General features: G+C 43.2%; 2 protein-coding genes across 3 annotated transcripts in view; one reads left to right on the top strand and one right to left on the bottom strand.

The window, feature by feature from the left end:
- The window catches only part of Vps53 (VPS53 subunit of GARP complex), a 131,249-nt gene extending 122,763 nt beyond the window's left edge, over positions 1-8,486 (bottom strand). The window contains exons 1-2 of one of the 2 annotated variants that reach the window (XM_021176885.3): positions 8,266-8,486; positions 3,736-3,816 (exon numbers count right to left, since the gene is read on the bottom strand). In XM_021176885.3, coding sequence (XP_021032544.1) covers positions 3,736-3,816; positions 8,266-8,352 — 168 coding nt within the window. In that variant the 5' untranslated portion in view covers positions 8,353-8,486. Of the gene's footprint in view, positions 1-3,735; positions 3,817-8,136; positions 8,207-8,265 lie in introns of those variants that run through there. The other variant, XM_029483685.2, reaches the window with a different exon arrangement.
- A 38-nt stretch (positions 8,487-8,524) lies between these two features.
- The window catches only part of Tlcd3a (TLC domain containing 3A), a 29,730-nt gene continuing 17,517 nt past the window's right edge, over positions 8,525-20,737 (top strand). The window contains exon 1 of the mRNA XM_085829815.1: positions 8,525-8,836. The gene's annotated coding sequence lies outside the window, so the exon portion shown is untranslated. The remainder of the gene's footprint in view (positions 8,837-20,737) is intronic.

The following is a 20,737-nucleotide window of genomic DNA, read 5'->3' as shown; positions in this document are numbered from 1 at the left end:
AGGTTGCCCAGGCTGGTCTTTAATTCCCAGACTCAGGCAATCCTCAAGTGCTGGTGGTTTTTATAAGTTTCATAGCATCTCCTCTTAAACCTCCAATATCATGAAAACTGACTTTTTAAAGATCCACTGTAAGGAAGCTGAAAATGTTTTCCAGATTATTGTTAACACATATGGCTCCTCTCCAGCACCATGTAGGGGACACTGTCATGTACAGAAAGCTCTCATACTTAAACTTGGTGAAGGAGAGCCATCTGAGGACTTGTGTCCCCCCACTTCAGCCACAGCACCCACATACATGCAAGCCACTTAAGAGAAATACAGCCTCATCACCTCAGTTACAATGCCATTAACCCTTCATAAACAAACATCTCTGAAACGATCTCAATTTAAAATTAAGTATCTTTTATAGGCCTATGGTATGTATGCACGTGCATTTTGTCTAGGAGTTAAAAGAATTAATAATTAGGCCATCACTTTCTACTGTTTTTCCTTGAAGATCCATGGGAATTTGGGCTGGTAAATGACCTACTAGGTCTAACTGTAGTCCAGGAAAATAAAGTGTGACCTGACACTCTGTTCTGCACTTTCTGACTTACTGGAAGAAACTTCATTGCATACTATCATGCATGTAGCGGCATAATCAGACAAGACACAAAAATGAAGCCAGGGGATAACAAATGCTTTACCTTTAAAATGTGTGTGGGATGGTGGCTCACAACCATCCGTAACGAGATCTGACGCCCTCTTCTGGTGTGTCTGAAGACAGCTACAGTGTACTTACATATAATAAATATATCTTTAAAAAAAAATGTGTGTGTGTGTCTGTTTGTGTTGCACATATAATCATTTCAGAAAGGTGAAAACCTGGTGGCTTCCTAACTACAGCTTTCTAACAGAGGTTAGGAAAAATTCTACAATTTTTCTAACAGTAATTTGTTTGTTTGTTTAGTTAAATTGACATTGCTTTTGTTGTTGTTTTGAGACAGGGTCTTGCTAAGCAGCCTTGGCTGCCTGGAAACTTACTATGTAGACCGGGCTGGCCTTGAACTCTGAGATCTCCTTGCCTCTGCCTCCTCATGAGTGCTGGGGTTAAAGCTGTGCTTCATCATGTCCAGCAAACCAGCATTCATGTTGAGATAGGAAAAGTAAAACACTCATATGGCTAAACATGTCTTTAAGTTAGTTATTACCAAATCTCTATCACTAGTTAACCGTACTTAAAGAATTTCCACCAGGCAGTGGTGGTGCACGCCTTTAATCCCAGCATTGAGAGGCAGAGGCAGGCGGATTTCTGAGTTCAAGGCCAGCCTGGTCTACAAAGTGAGTTCCAGGATAGCCAGAGCCAAAGAAACCCTGTCTTGAAAAAAAAAAAAAAAGAAAAAAAGAATTTCCAAAAAGACAATCACACAATGTAACATTTTTCAAATTTTATTTTTAAAATTAATGGATCTTTAAAAATTAGACTGTGTCCTGGCTAGTTTTGTGTCAACTTGACACAGCTGGAGTTATCACAGAGAAAGGAGCTTCAGTTGAGGAAATGCCTCCATGAGATCCAACTGTAAGGCATTTTCTCAATTAGTGATCAAGGGGGAAAGGCCCCTTGTGGGTGGTGCCATCTCTAGGCTAGTAGTCTTGGGTTCTATAAGAGAGCAGGCTGAGCAAGCCAGGGAAAGCAAGCCAGTAAAGAACATCCCTCCATGGCCTCTGCATCAGCTCCTGCTCCCTGACCTGCTTGAGTTCCAGTCCTGACTTCTTTCAGTGATGAACAGCAGTATGGAAGTGTAAGCTGAATAAACCCTTTCCTCCCCAACTTGCTTCTTGGTCATGATGTTTGTGCAGGAATAGAAACCCTGACCAAGACAGACTGTTAAACCAAAAAGAGATAGCTTTGTTAGTTAAAATCAGAAAAAGATGGATCCTGTTGGTAAAGCTTGGTATGAAGGTGTTTGTGGGGATATGAACAGTGGTGGGGAGGGTACCAACGCTTGAATATCCATCTGCATAGTTCCACTCGATGGATGCAAGGGAGCCAACTCAGCCTACACTGCTCACACCCTCCACTGATCCTGCTTACCACTAGCCCCATTCCTCTTCCCCTTGCAGCTTCAAGTAAAGGTGCCAACAGCTACCAAGCGGAGAAGCTACAACCAGAGTTTAACATCCTTACTGTGGCCTATCATGCCATTTCCTCAGCAGAGCCTCAGGACTCTTAAACTTGTTTTCACCATGTCCAATATGCCCCCTGTCACACTTTAGCTGAGCATTCTGTCATGGTTACTTGTCACTCTGCTCATGATCCATAACACATGGAGAATCCATCGATGTCCAATGTTTAGAATGCCTGGTGCAATCAATACCAGATCAATACTAAATCCTAACAGTGTAGTTGTGGTAGGAGTTAGGGCTTGTGTACAGTACAATGATCACTACTGACAAAGACAATCCTATGCTGAATTATCAAAGTAGACCGTAAGTTCTGTGTTAGTAAAGACCATTTGGTGGCTTACTTCCATCTTTGAATCAACCTCTCTTCCAGCTGTACCAAACTAGGCAGAGTAGGTACCTGAGGCAGTTTTTAGTTCTTGTCTTCCTCCTGCACTCCATGAGACTAGGAGCTAACCTGCTATGTTGACCATTTCTTTCCAGTTTCTAAAACAGTCCCTAATACTTACTATATGCTTCATAAGTGACCAGTGACCTTCATTGGCTGACTAAATAAACGAGCCCTTCATGAACTGCCTGAAAGCTCCTGGGGTCTGATTTCCTGCATTCTTCCTTCCCTAGCTCCCTCATAGCATTCAACAGCACGCCTTCTGCTGATCATGCACATCTCAGTGCAAGGATGCATCCCCATGCCCAGGACAGTGACTGACATTCGCTTACTGAATAAGTGAAAAACTCAAAGTCAGGCATGGTGGCACACACTTGTCATCCCAGTGCCTAGGACAGTGACAGCACATGACAGGTACCCAGTAAACATTTGCTTAGTGAAGAAATGAAAACCCAAGTTGGGCATGGTGGCACACACCTGTCATACCAGCACTGAGGAGACAGAGGTAAGAGGCTCATGTTGGCTACACAGTGAAGCTATGATGAGCTATATTAGACCCTGTAGGGGGCAGGTGGGGAGAGAATATATTTACCTGGCCTTCCCCCAATTTTCTGGCTTCTAACTCTGAATTACTGAAAGAAAACCCCATCTAGGCAAATCACACAAAAAGAGAACATACACAAACTGTTAGCTGCATCTTTACATTTTAAAAGCTGCTTTGTAACTTGGAGCTTATCCTGTCTACCTCGCTCCTGCTTTTCTTGCCTATGCTATGAAACCACAATCTATAACACTAACACAAAGTTCTGTGAGCACTGAGGGAAACTCTCACAAACTAAAGATACAATCTCTGATAATACGCTCGCCAAAGAACACCATGCTAGTTCCACCCACTAACTGATCCTGTTGACATCTGGATTTCAGATATCCAAAACTGTGACAAAAAAGAAAGAAAGAAAGAAAGAAAGAAAGAAAGAAAGAAAGAAAGAAAGAAAGAAAGAGAAAGAAAGAAAGGAAGGAAGGAAGGAAGAAACCCCAGCATGTATGAGAGAGATTTTAGGATGGGATCCAAGAAACAGTGGGATTCGATTTGAACTTAATGCCATTTGTCTATCACACCAATCACGACATGCAGGATAAGCCAGAGGCACCAGGCCGAAGGACACCTAAAGCTGTATACTCACTTGCTCTGTTGGGAACAGAGTATTGATATACTCAACGGCATTGAAGTCAGCTTGATCAAGAGGATCCTGGCTTGGAAATACCTACGTAAAAACAGGGGTTACTGATTAAAACATCATGTTAGACACCACAGATTGATAATACATATATATAATGTCTGCCTGTCTGTCTGTTTGGGTTTGTTGTTGTTGTTGTTCCAATTAGAAGGAATGGGGCCAGCAAGATGCCTCAGGGGGGGTCATCTTGGCATGTGCACCAGCACAGCACATCATGTACACACAAAGAATGATACTTAGAAAAGGAAATAAAACTGTAAAAATGTGGATTCGAAATTCAATCTTAGTATTAGAGAGTAGGCTCTTGAATACAAAACAAAAACAAAAAAATTCCAACTTTTTTTTTCATTTTTTTCACATATAATGGATACTCAAGAAAATGGTTAGATGCTGAGATACAGGAATCAAGGAAACAAGAGAGCAAAGCCATAAGGGAACAGAGGTGGGATGGGAACGACACCTTCAAACCAAGGAAACTGAACACCACTGGCAACCATCAGAAGCAAGAAGCCAACCTGAGTCTTCAGAATGAACGTGTGCCTGCAAACACTGTTTTCTGATTATTATTTTTTTAGAGATGATCTTACTATGTAGCTCAGACTAACTTGCAACTCACTTATATAGCCCAGGCTAGCCTCAATCTAGTCCTCCTGCCTCCGCCTCCCAAGTACTTAGATTACAGGGTATGCCAGAATGCCTGCCTCCTGTTAATATTTTTGATTCAAGATTTCAGGTGTCCAAAACTGTGACAGGAAAATCAAAAAACAAACAAAAACAAAACAAACAAACAAACAACAACCCAGCATGTATATGAGAGATTTTAGGATGGGATCCAAGACACACCTACTAACATCAGTCTTACCTTTCAGCACTTGTAGTGCTGACACAGCAGCACAGTGGAGACTGCAGTGTGGGCACCTCCTACTAAGAGAGGACTCAGAAGCCACTGTCTGTGGCGCCTGAATGACACCAGTCACATGCACTGAAGCAACATTTACCTAGCCATTACGTTCCTAGGTATGTCTGACTATAGTCACATGTGGTGTCCCAAAGCCTGTCAGTCCAGCAGTAGGCATAAGCAAGAGGATCAGGCATTCAAGGTCATTACTGTCAGCTACATAGCAAGCCTGAGGCTAGCCTGACTTATATTGCCCTTCTCTGGGCTGGTGAAACAACTCAGTGGTAAGATGTCTACCCAGATGCCTCAGGCTCAATCCAAACACTGTGAAAAACAAGCAAAAAGCTTGATTATCTCTATGTACAAAAACAGTATGTATGTGTGCGTGTATGTATTTTATGTAGTGCTGGGGCTCAAACCCTGTGCCTCATCTATGGCTATGTAATCCTGTACCACTTAAGCAACAGCCTCGGCTTGCCTTGAAGGAATCTTTATGCTTCAGGTAGTATTAAAAAAAATGGAGAACTGACATTCAAGTTAACAAAAGAAAATTATCTTGAGAAATATAACTCACAAAAGTCGTCACACAAGTCACACAAGTCCTCACAAGTCACAATTTGAAAACTGTGTCACAAGGTGGGCTACAAAAGGCTGGAGCATGGTGGTATATGCCTATGATCCTAGCACTGGGGAGGTGGTGTGTGTGTGTACATGTGTTCCAGAGTGATTGTGGAGGATCAAGAATTCAAGGTCAATCTTAGCTACATTGTGAGGGCAAGGCCTACATGAGACCCTGCTTCCAAAATATGGTAGCAGAGTGCAGAGACTAGCAAAATTAGACTCAGCAGGTAAAATAATTTCCTCTAAGCTTGATGACTTGAGTTCAGTCCCTAGGTCCCACATGTTGTAGAAGAGAATTGACTTAACTCTGCAGTTTATCTTCTGATCTCCACAAGCACACTGGTGCACACGTATACAAATGTATAATAAAACCAAACAAACCCAAACAGAAAAAGAAAACTGATCCCATGGGTTCTGATTTTTACTAGCACAAGACAAATAAGAACCGTGTAAAGCAATCTTCAGCAAATCTTCAGTCTGTGGAATATAGAGTTAAAAATCCCAAGTTGGAGCGATGGGTTAAAAGCAATGGCTGCTCTTACAGAAGACTTGGGTTCAGTTTCTAGAACCCATATGGTTCCTCCTTGCAACTGCCTCCAAATCCAGTTTCAGGGAATCGACTGCATCTTTTGGCCTTGAAGGGCTCCTGAATTTACATGGGGCACATAAACTCACTCAGGCCCAAACATACACACATAAACAGTAAATAAGTAATTTTTTAATTTAAGAATAAACATGGACAAACCAATGACTTCCTAGAAAAGGTAGAAGAGTCACGGCTTCTAGGATGTAGAGGGCAAGTGGAGGCAAAGGCAGTGAGAGGTGGAGCTTAGTTGTTTCTTTTGAAAGTTTAGCATTGCACTTCTGTGCTGCACATCTTTGGTGAGAATACACCACATGTACATGTGACACGTACTTGCAATTATAGAATAAAAAGCCCTTTGCAGAGGGAGTGCTGGGAACAGGGCCTGTCATTGTGAGCTGGTATGAGGAAGTGGGTTATTCACTTCCTAACTGCTCCCAGTTTCTTCATTCTTCTCTTCCTGTTCCTGGGTTTAATCCCAGGCATTAACAGATTTCACACAACGCAGCCCTTGACTTAAGCTACTTCATCCGGTGACACCTATAGAGAGAATGCCAGGCCTCAGTGTTGGCAGAAAAATTCTAGATTTACCAAAAGATGTCTAGACACTGTACTGCATGGGCAGTTTAAGGAATTTCAAGGGGACACATGCACAGGTTACATACACAAAAATACAGTACAAATCTTAAAAGGTTGAGAATTTTTAAAAAAAGATTTATTTGTTTTATGTATATGAGTACACTGTAGTTCTCTTCACACACACCAGAAGAAGGCATCAGACCACATTACACATTACAGATGGTTGTGAGCCACCATGTGGTTGCTGGGAATTGAACTCAGGACCTCTGGAAGAGCAGTCAGTGCTCTTAACCGCTGAGCCATTTCTCCAGCCCAAGGTTGAGAATTTTTGCAATTTGGGTGACACTAAAGAATATCCCTAAGAGTCTTCTCTTCCCAACAAGAAGTTTTTTGTTGACTAAAGCCTCCTGTCAACTATATTAAAATGTATGGTCATAATATTGGAAGTAACTGTGTAGGTTCCTATATGGTGTTTTGCTCTTGATAGAGGGAGAAAGATCTTCCTTAAGGGAACTGACATGGGGTTATATTGTAAGAAGCACATTAGGAGCTATGGATATTGCTCTGTGGTAAGACACTTCTCTCATGTGCCAAGGATTTGTTCAACCTCCAATACTAATGAAAAAGAAAGGAAAGAAAGAGTGTGTCTCATTTAATGGCTATTGGGAAGGTAGCCCAAGTAAAATATTAATTCTACTAATAATAATTAGCATATATGAACCATTAATACTTTATTTTTTTGTTTTTCAAGACAGGTTTCTCTGTGTATCCCTGGCTGTCCTGTAACTCACTTTGTAGACCAGAGGTTGGGGAGATGTGTGCATGTGTGTGTGTGTTTTGTCCAGGAGTAGTTTTCTCCCTCTATTTTGAGGATCCTGGGGAACTCAGGTCAGCAAGCTTGGTGACACAATGCCTTTACTCACTGAACTATCTCACTAGCCCTCAGTCTTTTAGTTATGGTACAAATCTGTCTTAGTTTGCTTTACATTGCTGTGATAACACAGCATGACCAAAAACAACTTGTAAAGTAAATAATTTATTTGGATTACAGGTTATAGTATGTCGTCATCAGGTGAAGCCAAGCCCCAGGAAATGGAGCAGAAACCACGAAGGAATGTTACTTACTGGCTTGCTTTCCATGGCTTGCTCAGCTTGCTTTTCTATACAATCCAGAACCTGCTGCCCAGGGGTGGTACCTCCCACAGTGGGCTGGGCCATACTACAGCATCAACCAAGAAAATGCCCCCACAGATTGCCCGCGGGCCAATCTGATGGAAGCAATTCTCAACTGAGGCTTCCTTTTCCCAGATGACTCCAGCTTGTGTCAAGTGCGCGCGCACACGCGCACACCAGCACAAGGGTCATTTTCCAGTATGCCGCCCCACAACCCTATTCTGTCATTCGTTTCTGCAATGGAAGTATCCCACTGCCAATTCCAAACCACTCCAAGAGCTTAACCGGAGAAATGGAAGAAGCCGCACTAGCTGGAAAATGAATACAGTCTTAAAATCAACCATAATCAGAATTCTCTAGTCACGGGGCTCCCTCTAGGTTTATCCTGTCAAAGAGGACATCTCGGCCCAAACTCAGCAGGGCGTGACAACCTCGGAAAGACAGAGCCTAGAGAAGACGTGTTCGGTTCCCAGGCTGAAAAACCCATCCCCACCTTTACCACCATCCAAACTTCCGCTCAGCATAGGAGCCGCCACCTTTCCAGCCTAGCAGGGGAGATTCGACCCCGGCCCAGAGCCGCCCCTTCCACCGCAGCTTCCTGCCGAGGGGGTGGAGCGCTCACCTGCTCGATGGCAAGTTGCACCTCTGGCGTGAGCTGCAGCACAGCCTCCAGCTCCTCCACAAACTCCAGTTCCTCCTCCTCCATCATCCCGCCGCTCAGCCCCTGACGCCCTCTCCAACCCTGCTCGCGACCTGTCTGTCACCAGGACCCCAGAAGAGCAAGCCTCCAGGTACAGGGCTCTAGGGAGCCGCTACTTGCTCGGCTAGCCTGGCACTTCCGGAGAACTGGGCACTTCCGGGAACCGGGGGACTCTGGGATAGCGGAGGACTGACTTCCTCAGGCATGGCTGTCAAGTCCCTGGAAAATCTCCAGACAACCCTTAACCACAAGTTCCCTGGTCGCACGCGGCGGGTTCTTAAGATTGAGAGCCCTCTCTTCTCCCAGGGCGCGTCTCCCACCAGCACCGTAGTGTCGCCGGGGCGCCCCAGAGAGCGGTAGCTCCGGCAGGGTCCCAATGGATGGGCAATAAGCCCCGTTGGCCTTGAAGCCAACGTGCAACTCGCTCGCTGGATCCCCTTGGTCTAGGGCAGTCTGTGTCCCCCTGCCATCGGGAGTGAAATGACCCCAGCTGGTAAGTGGCAGTGTTGCCAAAGACATTTGAGATTTGGGAGAGCTTCTGCTCCTTAGATAAGGATCTACTGGGCAGAATTGTCTGAAGCCTCCTCGCTAGGGTGGGGAGTATGGAGAAAAGCGACCCAACGCTGGGAAGTGCTTGGTTTTTGAGACCGAATGTCCGGGCTGTACATCCTTATTTACACCCTTGATAACCTTATGATCTTGAACAAAGTATTCCCATCTGCCCTGCTTACACTACGTTAGATGGGGTGAGCATTAAATATGGAAGTATTATGCAAACTTAGGCAGGTAGTACAGGAAATGTTAGGGTGTTTAGCCGCGTACGTTACAAAAAGAGGAGCCAGATAGCCCTGTGGAACCACTTTTCCAGCAGGCACTGGAACAATGAGGGAATTGCAGCCAAGGGAAGGGTTGCCTTACCAGTTCAACATTGTGAAAACCTCGACAGAGGAGTATCTGGCCCTGCTGAACTTTTTTTTTTTTTCCCTTACATATAGTTTTATAAAAATTGCTTCAGGAATAATATAATTTGCTTTTTTTTTTTAGTTTTTAAAAAACATTACAGTTTTAGGAATGGAATTTTATTGTTGTTTTAGTTTGCCCCCCAAAAATGTGTGAGTAGTATAAATTTTAGCAACAACAACAAAAGAATGCTTAAATATATAATTGCAGGAGGAGTGTGAGAGAGACATCAAGATGGCTCAGCCAGTAGAGCATTTGCCCTCAAGCCTGATGCTTGAATTCATCCATCGAACCCACATGTTGATAAGAGAGTTTTAACTTCCACAAGTTACCCTCTAACCTCCACACATATATTATTGACTCATAAAATTATTATTTTGAAAATTATTTAATGACATGGGGATGTATGCAAAGTGTATTTCAGAAAGCAGAATGTTTACTTCTGAGAGCAAAATTGGCTGGGGTGTGATGGTACAAGCCTATAATCCCAGCACTTGGAAGGTGAAGAGTACGTGGATAAGGAAAATTTACTGTCTCAACCAAAAGCAAATGACAGGGAAATATTTTTTTCTTTATTTTCCCACACATCTACAATCAACATATGGTACTTTTGTTTGTTTGTTTGTTTGTTTGTTTGCTTTTTGTTTTTCGAGACAGGGTTTCTCTGTGTAGCCCTGGCTGTCCTGGAACTCACTTTGTAGACCAGGCTGTCCTCGAGCTCAGAAATCCACCTGCCTCTGCCTCCCAAGTGCTGGGATTAAAGGCATGTACTACCACTGCTCGGCTTTTTTCTTTTTTTTTTTTTTCTCCATATGGTACTTTTATTATCAGAAACCATAGGTGCCATCTGGATGTGGTGGCACATGCCTATAAATACCAGGACTCTGGGACCTGAAGCAGAAAAATGGAGAGTTTGAGGCTAGCTGGACTATGTAATGAAATTCTGTCTTAAAAATCAAAAAACAAAGGCTGGCAAGATAGCTGAGCCATTAAAGATGCCTGTTGTTCTTCCAGAGGATCCAGGACCTAAGTTCAGTTTCCAGCACCTTCATTGAGCAGCTGGCCACCGTGGCACTCCAGCTCCAAGGCATCAGACGTCCCCTCCAGGAACACCCACACGCAAGATGCACATATACATAATTTAAAAATAAAGGGGACAGAGAGATGGCTCAGCAGTTAAGAGCACTGGCTGATCTCCCAGATGACCTGGATTCAATTCCCAGCACCCACATGGTGGCTTACATCAGTCTGTAACTCCAATTCAAAGGGAGCCAGCACCCTTTTATAGCTTCCTTGGACACCAGGCATGCACACGGTCTACACATATACGTATAGGCAAAACACCCATACACACAGAATTAAGAGATAAAAATAAGGTAAAACTGAAAGGTGAAAGCGGGGTAGAGTGAGGAGAGAGAGAGAGAGAGAGGAAAGTACATGTACCATTCCTGAAGGAACGTGCAGTTTTATCGTGCCTTATTTTTCTATTTTAAATTAGATAGAATTTGCATACAGTGAAATTAGCCGTTTACGGTTTCCAGTGCTGTGCATGAGCTTTGATAAATGCATGTTGTCATCGTGTCAGCACAGCACAGTCCGGCTAGGACACTTCCATCATCCCCTCCTTCACACCCACTCCTATTGTCTGCAAATCACTGGCTGAGTTTTCCGGAATGTCATATAAATTCTCCAGGAATGGAGTCCTACAGCATGTCACCTTTTGACTCTGTCTTCTCTCACTTAGCATCGTGGATCTGTGATTCATCTGTGTTATTATTCGTGCCATCAGTTTGTTTCTTGCTCCGTTGATTTGTCTATCTACTAGGTGATTTGGAAAACATCCGAGTTGTTTTAAATTCTGAGATGTTGTGAATAAAGCTGCTATAAACATTCCTGTCTAAAGTTTTCTGTAAGTTTTTCGTTCGCTTAAGTGTATGCCTAGGAGTAAGATTGCTAAGTGGTATGGTCTGCCTGTGTTTACAATTAAAAGGAAGGGTATTATTTTCACATTCCTACTGACAATGTCTAAGAGTTTCAGATACTCAGAGTTTCCTTTTAATGGTGATAATAGCTAATGTTTCCTAATGCTTGCTATATGTCATGTACATACCAAGCATACTACAGCCTTGACTCTTAATCCACAAAGCAGTTCCCCAGAGTTTAATTACCATGATCCCAATTTAACAGATGAGGGAATAGAGAGCTGGTTCAAACAAACCAAACACCCTAGACCCTATGGCTTCTGTTGCTCCTTCACTCAGTTAATAAATCTATTGAACGTCTGTTCCTGCTGATGACAGGCACCTATGCTCGGTGCTGAATTCAGCAAAGAACCAGATACATCAAATGCCTGTCATCACATCTAACTTCATGTAAGGAGATGGTATTCACACAATAAAGATGTAATCGTGATAGGTCCCAAGCCAGGTCAGGACAGTGCACACTGAGAGAGTGTGGGTGCGGAATGCCCTGGGGAAGCTTTCTCCAAGAGAGTGATTTTTAAGCTGAAGCAATTCGGAAGAGAAGGCATGACAAACCCAAGTAACAATATGTGCAAAGCCATAGGGAAGAAAAGACTTGAAAAGAGTTTTGAAAGTCAAGAGCAGAGGTTGGAGTAGAGGCTAAAGAACTGGGTGGAGCCAGCTCCTTAGTGTTGAGAGCTGTCCTAGGGAAATGGATAGATAGCCTTTGAAGGACTGGAGGCGAGGAGTGGTGACCTAGGCTCTCTGCTGTCATGGCCCTCTGGTTTTTTTTTTTTTGGTTTTTTTTTTTCTCTGTGTCTGAGCTTCCTGCACTCTTACAGAGAGTCTGGAACCAAGGCTACTATGTCCAGGCTGCATTCACACTGTCTGGCTCTTGCTGGTTGTCCTCTTGTGAATCCATTTTCAGTGGTTACTGTGTGCTACAACTGGAAACCATTCTTCCTTCTGAAGCTCCCAACTCCATTATAGATTATATTGTCTTTAATTGCAAATTCAACTTAGGGGATTTTTTTTTTTAAATAAAATGTGCTGGGCTGGGTGTGGTGGCGCACGCCTTTAATCCCAGCACTAGGGAGGCAGAGGCAGATTTCTGAGTTCGAGGACAGCCTGGTCTACAAAGTGAGTTCCAGGACAGCCAGGGCTATACAGAGAAACCCTGTCTTGAAAAAAAAAGAAAGAAGAAGGAAAAGGAAAAAAAAATTAGACTGTTTTAAAAGAAAACAGACCCTAGGTTTAAAAAATGTGTTGTGGCCGATGGCTCAGTGGGAAAGACACATGCCACCAAGCCTAGCAACCTAAGTATGAGCCCTGACACCCACATGGTATAAGGAAAGAACCAATACCACAACTTCCCTCCACTTTACTCTTATATTTCTTCAGAGACAGACTGCACACAGTTCCCTAGTGGCCTGCTAACCCACTGAATCCCCGTGGTCTTGATATGCAATTCAGGGAACTCAGATTGCTATCTTTTGACCTACAAGTGCACTCAAGAGCGCATGTGTACATTCGCGCACACAATAAATAAATAATGAATGAATGAATGTAATTTTAAAAGTTTTTTTAATGCATTAGGATAAGTAACAATAGGCCAAGCTGTTTATAATAAGCAAAACAGGAAATAACTTTGGCTGGAGAAAAACAGATGTTACGTTTTAAAGATAAATATAAGGGGGAAGTTTATAGAGAAGAAGAATTTGTCTATGAAAATGAGCATGTGATAGTCTCACAAATGAACTGGGCTTTTAAAAATAATTTTTCGTTATTCTGTGGCGTGGGTGTAGATAGATGATACAAAGTACTATAGGGACCTTAATAACATGAAATCTCACACATAAGGTACACAGTCAATCTCTGATACTTTGAAGGGAAGTAGCTGGGGGTGTGGCTCAGTTGGTGATGTGCTATCTATTGTGCACAAAGCCCTGGGTTTGATCCTTAACATGGCATACCCTGGGTGTGCTGGTACTTGACTGTAATCCCAGCATTTGTGAGGTAGAAGCAGGTGGATTAGAGGTTGAAGGTCATCTTCGGCTACATATTGAAAGGTCAGTCTTGGATACATAAGACAATAAATGAAGCAAAACTAAGTCTTGGAGGACATACCCTTTGATGGGTGACTGGAAGCTAGGTGTGGCACACACCTGTAACCTCAATCAGTGCTTGGGAGGCTCAGGCAGGAAGATGGCAGTTGGAGCTTCATCTGAGCTATGTAGTAATACCGCACTTCAAAAGAAACAGAAATAAGGGCTGGAGAGATGGCTCGGCAGTTAAGAGCACTGGCTGCCCTTCCAGAGAATTCAAATTCAATTCCCAGCACCCACACAGCAGCTCAAAACTGTCTGCACCTCCAAGATCTGACAGCCTCACACAAACCTACATGCAGGCAAAACACCAAATGCACATAAAAAAATAAAAATAAAAACATTTTAAAAAGAAACTAATAAATAAAGGCTGTGAGGGATCCGTGTGTGGTCCATCTCTAAGGAAACAAAGTAAGGTAAAAAGAGAAAAAAAAAAAATCCCTAATGATGAATCCCTATACTCCTTGCTCTGCCAAGAGAACGTGGTGTTAAGGACAGGGTGGCGAGTTAAGTGATTTGGACAGTCTTCTGGTAAGCTAAGTTTCACCCCTCTCTGCCAATTTATTGTTTCCAACACTTACTGTTTTGAGGGAGCTGAACTCTAATATGCTGAGTAGACGCTGCAGACTGTGTTCTTTTTGTAAGATCAAGACATGGTCTTGGGCTGGGGAGATGGCTCAGTGAGTAAAAACACTGGCTATGCAAGCTGGGCATGGCTGTCATGCTGGTAACAGCATGGAGAGGGTGGAGCAGGTAGATTGAGAGCTCCATGCCTAGCCAGCCTAGATCAAATGTTAAGCTTCATAATCAATGAGAGACCCTGACTGAGGTAATAAGGCAGAAAGTGATAGAGCAGGCCACCTGCTGCACTCTGCTGGCCTCCACGTGCACCTATGTGTACTACATACATACATTCCAAACACACACAGAGGAGGAAAATGAACTGTAGTGTCTATACTGGGGTTTAAACACAGAACCTCATACATGCTAGGCAACTAGCCTGGCATGGAGCTACACCCAGCTCTAAGTTTACTTTTTATTAATAAGACAGGGTTTCAGGCTGGAAAGATGGCTCAGTGGTTAAGAGCACTGACTGCTCTTCCAGAGGTCCTGAATTCAATTCCCAGCAACCACATGGTGGCTTACAATCATCTGAAATGGGATCTGATGCCCTCTTCTGCTGAGTATGAAGACAGCTATAGTGTACTCATATAATATATGTGTATATATATGACAGGGTCTGATTAAGTTACCAGGCTGGCCTTGATCTCACTTTCAACCCAGGCAAGCCTTGAACTCTTGAACTTGTGATCCTTCTACCAAAGCCTCTGAAGTATTTGGAATTACAGTCCTGTACTGCTAGGCTTGACTAAGACTTGTTATTCCATTTTGGCTCCCCTGTCTATACCCTCCTAAAGATTTGATCCTCAGCCCTACAAACAAATGTGTAAAGTTACAGGATGTCAAAATTATCTAATCTATCCCATATTAATATTAATATCATCTCATTGTGCAGGTGGTACATGTCTTGAATCCCAGAATGCAGGAGGAAGAGGCAGGTAGATCTGCTATGAAGCTGCTGCAACCCATAATTACTGGATCAAATGTGATTGTGCTTAAGAGCCCTAGGACCATTTTAGAAATAGCAAGGTGGAGTGACCTTTGGCTATATCAATTTTAGAAATGGATGCTATTAATGCCCTGTTTTGTTTTGTTTGAGGCAGGGTCTCAGCATATTGTTCAGCCTGGCCTGCAACTTGATATGTAGCCCAGGTTAACCCAAATTCACAATGCATCTGTTCCATCCTGGAAGACAGGTATATGACACCACACTCAATTTTTTGCTATTATCTTAGAGTAGAAGAATATATTTAGCAAGGGCAGTAGGCCACAGCTTTAATCCCAACATTCAAGAAGAAGAAGCAGGTAGATCTCTGAGTTGTAGCTAGCTTGCTTTACAGAGCTAGCCAGGACAGCCAGGATACACTGAGAAACCAAGAAAGAAAGAAAGAAAGAAAGAAAGAAAGAAAGAAAGAAAGAAAGAAAGAAAGAAAGAAAGAAAGAAAGAGGAAGAAAGACAATGAAAAAAATCAAAGAAGTAAAGAAGAAAGTGAAAGAAAGAAGAAAGTGAAAGAAAGACTATATTATAGTTTAGTTCCTATGTCAAATCTTATTCTCAATTAGAGTTTTGTTTGTTTTATTTTTATGTGTGTGGATGCTTTGCCTGCATGTGTTTATGTCCATACATTAGCTGAACAGGCCAGAAGGGAGCATCAGATTCTCTGGGATTGGAGTTATAGAATTTTGTGAGCCACCATGTGGGTGCTGGGTGTTGAGCCCAGGGTGTTCTGGAAGAACTCAGGGCTCTTCATCTCCTAACCTCTGTGCCATCTCTCCAGCCTTCTCTCCATGCTTCTGCTCCTCCTCTGTGTGTGTGTGTGTGGTTTTTTTTTTTTTTTTTTTTCCTTTTTTGAGACAGGGTCTCACGATGTAACCCTGGTTATCCTAGAATTCACTACATAGACCAGACTGGCCCTGGACTCAGGGAGATCCGCCTGCTTCTGCCTCCCGAGCACTGAGATTAAGAGTGTGAGCGGGGGCTGGTGAGATGGCTCAGTGGGTAAGAGCACCCGACTGCTCTTCCAAAGGTCCAGAGTTCAAATCCCAGCAACCACATGGTGGCTCACAACCATCCGTAACGAGATCTGGCGCCCTCTTCTGGAGTGTCTGAAGACAGCTACAGTGTACTTACATATAATAAATAAATCTTTAAAAAAAAAAAAAAAAAAGAGTGTGAGCGGTCGGTCATGCCCAGCCCTTCGGGCCTGGCCAATCTTTCAGAGCTTCTTTACAGGCTGTTTAGTTCACAGCTTTTCATGACGACTGCTTTTCTCTCTGTCCTTCATTTCTGAATCGATTGTAATAGCCTGGCACTTGCTGTTTTGATTGACATCTGGATGGTTACAAATGTTCCCTTCCCTACATCCTAGACACCAGTTTTGTTTGGATTGATATTGTGGCTCACTGTGCGTGCCCATTCTTGCAAAACAGATGATAATCTCCAGTTAGCTTCAGCAGCTCCCATTCCCACGGTCACAGCAGAGGCACTCAGTCATGCATACATCCAAGCTCCCAGGCGCTTCGGACTTAGCCTTCTCATTAGCTATATTGGGATCACCTTTCACTTAATCAAGTGACAATTGTATAGATGAGGATGACTGCCCCTTGGGTAGAAGTTATATACTGATAACTACAAAAACACTTGCTTCATAAAATTGATGTTAATTAGTACATTCATTACAGTATAGCTACCAGTAATTTCTCCTGCAAAAACCACTTACAGGATGGGCAGGTAGCTAGCTGGGAGGTGTAGCTCAGTGGTAGAGCACTTCCCTAGAATGCATGGGGCCCTGGGTTCTATCCCCAGTATCAAACGAACCAACCAGCCCTTAAATATCTTACCAATGTTATGGCTACTTCCAGCCTTCTTTTCTGTTTCTTCAGCTCTTTTTCTACCTGTTGTATTCTTTAAAAAAAAAAAAAAGAAAAAGAAAGAAAGAAAAGAAAAAGAAACAACAACAGTTACAACAAACAGAAAAATAAAACATAGTATCTCATGAACCCTGGTCTGGCCTAGTACTCCTCATGGAGCTGAAGATGACCTGGGCCTTCTGATCTTCCTGCTTTTATTTCCTCCCAAGTGCTGGAATTGCAGGTGTGCAAAACCACATCTGGTTTTACGGGATGCTGCTTGGTAAACACTACCGACAGAGCTATGTCTCCAGCCCAGTGTCTGCTGGATTCTGATCCACCCTTTGAGCTGGGTCCAATCCCCAGTAACCCATAAAGCCAAGCATTGTAACACATGCCTCAGCTACCCAGCCTTGCCTTGCACACTTAACATGTGGTGTGTAGAGTTTAGCAGCCTGTGGACAGATACAATGTCACACTGCACTATACAGGAGCAAATGGTTTTAGGGAGCAATACAATAGAATGGTTGCATACAGTATTTTGTACATGACTAAATGTTTCTGTGATATTATTCCTTAGTCTTTATCATAGTCCTGGAGGAGACAGGACAATAAAACGAGGGGCCTGACACCAGGGTTGGCTGTGTGCCTGTCTGAGTATTTTTTCTCTTTAGACTCCAGTGTCCTATTTCAGTCCTGTTGGAAGAATCAGTGAAGTTGCTTAGTAAAGCACTTCTGTGATGTCTTGACACTTGGGAAAAGGATGACACCCTCGTGGCCGGCACGTGATATACATGTGTATATTCTGACAACACGAAAGGCTATTTTCTGAGTAGACTTCAAAACACCTGGACACGACAGTAAACAGTATTTACAGCATCCTGCAGCTTTCGCAATTAGCTGTATCACTTTCAGGTGCCTCTTATGTTTCCCCACTACTGATGTGATAAGCAGTGAGTCACTTCTATAGGAAAAACTCAAAAGTCATAGAAGTAAATGGAGGGAAATGCACAAGGCCCCCACTATCCCATATTCACAAATGCACACTCAGAACGAGCACGTGTGCAGCCTTCTGTAGAGGCAAGACTGTCAGCAGTTAGATGTTCTTCCCAGTGCCCTGTGTGATTACACACCGCAGCATGTGCCCAGCACAGTTTAACCACTGTGGTCGCAAGTTATGCTTATTTTTGAGTAATTTGTTCTCACCCATCTTATCCCTCTTAGTATATTCTGGAGACCCTTCTGTGCATTGTTGGCCTAGTGTCTGTCTGTCTCTGTCTCTCTGCCTCTCTCTCTCTCTCTCTCTGTATCTTTCTCTGTCTCTTTCTCTCTCTGTCTCTCTTGTATGTCTGTCTCTCTGTGTATGTCTTTTTCTCTCTGTCTCTCTTGTCTGTCTGTCTGTCTGTCTGTCTTTCCCCACCCCCAGTGGAGAAGATGGAATACAGGGTCTTGTGTATTGCTACACAAGCATTGTACCACAGAGGCACACCCTATTAATCGTTCTCTTTAATATCTATATAGTATTCCATTGTGTTATAGTTAGAACATTCTGTGAAATATTTAATTAGTGTTACTAGTTACTTAGAGTTTTAAAATATTTTTGGTGCGTACCCCAGGACCTCTAATTCATGATCCTTTTGCCTTAACCTCCCAAGTACTGGTATTATAGTTACATACCACATGCCAAGCATAAATATCCTTTTAATACACATTTATCTTACATTAGCACTATAAAATAATGCCTATATATTTATAGTCTTTAGCCTTTCAGATAGCATCAGTTATTTAAATATTACAAAGTTTGTATTGGCCTATTGTATTTCTTCTATTTCCAGTCTTTATGATTTGAATAACTATTTGTAAAACTTATAAAGATATTTATTTGTGCACCACATGCATGTGTATGAGCATGTGTGTAGATGAATCAGTTATGAGAGCTGGTTCTTTCTCCACCGTGTGGGTCCTGGAGATGGAATTCACAGGTTGCCAGGCCCTGGTGGCAAGCACCTAAACCTCTGAGCCATCTCACTGACTTCACCGATGTGAGATGTGTACAGACCTGTCCGTCCCACTCTAGTCTAAACCCCTCACCCACGCCTGGGGCTTGTGTCTTGCTTGGGAATTTTTTCTCTACCCTGTAAATTATAAAAATCATATTTGACATTTCTTCAACTGCCTTTGGAGTGTTTGACATTTAATAGGCCTGAAGCTTACTCCTGTGTGGTGTTGCATCTATTTCTTAGAGCTAGCATACTGCATTGCCATAGCTGTGGAGATTATAAAAAGAGACAATTTCTCGCCAGGCAGTGGTAGCATACGCCTTTAGGAGACAGAGGCAGGCGGATTTCTGAGTTCAAAGCCAGCCTGGTCTACAGAGTGAGTTCCAGGACAGTCAGAGCTATACAGAGAAACCCTGTCTCGAAAACCCAAAAACAATAAAATAAAATAAAATAAAATAAAATAAAATAAAATAGACATTTCTCACAGCTCTAGAGGCCAGGGCCTTGAAACACCATTTGGAGGGTTGGTTCCATCTTGGAGGAGGCTCTGAGGTAAAAGTCTTTCCACTCTTCCTCCTTAGCCCCTGGTGGCCTCCAGCAGCCCTGGGCCTCTGGCTGTGGCCTCAGTATTCCAGTCTCTGAACATCTGCAGCTCCCCTGTGGCCTGGAGTCCTTTTCTGCCTGTTGCAAGGAGACTCTCAGGTTAATAGTGTCTCCGTGGGAGGTCCCACTTTAATCTCCTATGGCCTCAACTTAGCCCTTGATAGTTACCAAGTGATTCACACTTGAAGGCTCTAGGTGGACAGGAGTTATAAGGGACAATTTAGCTTCTGGGGCTGAGGCCATAGTTCACTTGCTTAGTGTGCACATGGCCCCAGGTTCAATCCCTGATACTACAAAAATGTTCCCTGCATAGTGGCTCATACTATAATTCCAGCTTTGTAGAGTCTGAGGCAGGAGGATGGCCAGGGTTTGAGGCCAGACTGGGGTACAGAGTGAAACCATGTCTCAAACAAACAAAGTTTAACTTCTAATTTTAGAATTAAGAGTTTTCCAAATAGAAGGTTAATAGTGTCTTTACTTTTCTTGCTAGTCCTGATATACTTGCCACAGATAAACATTGGCCTGGGGTTGAAGCTCAGTTTATAGAATGCTGGCCGGCGTGTATGCACAAGACCCTGGGTCCTGTCCTCAGCACCCCACAAACGATATAACATGGCATGCGTGTAGTCCCAACATGCAGTGTAGAGAGAGTATCTTATGTATTTTATAGATGCATCACCTGTCAATTAAAAAAAAAAAAAAACCAAAACCCAACAACCAAACGTATGGCCTATAGGAAAGAGTAGAACAGAAAGTGGGAGGGATGCCCAAGAGAAGAAAGAATTCTGGGATATACCCAGGCATGAGAGATCCATCTGGGATGATGTGCGGAGACTGGCACGTAGCACCAGAGCACAGGTAATCAGCCAAGTGACAGAATGTAGACTAAAATAAATGGGTTAATCTATGTTATGATCTAACAAGAGGTATGGCCAAGGTATCTGTAAATATATTTTGGGTCTGAGTCTTATTTCTGTGAACATGGGGCTGGGAGGAACAACCAGACTGAACTTCTGCCATGCAGGAGGTGGAGGCAGGAAGATCAGGAGTTCAAAGTCATTCTTGGTTACACAGTGAGTGCAGCCAGCCTGGGCCATGTGAGATGCTAAACCTTAAAAACCCCAAACCAGGGCTGGAGACAGTTCAGATGGTAGAGTGCTGGCTAGAAACCCGGTGAAGTGGGGCAGGCCTGTCACCCTGACACTGGAGAGACAGAAGCAGGAAGATCCTTAGGCCATCCTCAGCTACACAGTGGGAGGTCAGCCTGGGCTACACAGAACAACCAAATCAGCAA

Source organism: Mus caroli, unplaced genomic scaffold (assembly GCF_978045245.1).
Source record: "Mus caroli unplaced genomic scaffold, Mus_caroli_1 scaffold_13, whole genome shotgun sequence".
In the NCBI taxonomy this organism is placed as follows: domain Eukaryota; kingdom Metazoa; phylum Chordata; class Mammalia; order Rodentia; family Muridae; genus Mus; species Mus caroli.
This window is presented reverse-complemented; position numbering and strand designations above follow the sequence as displayed.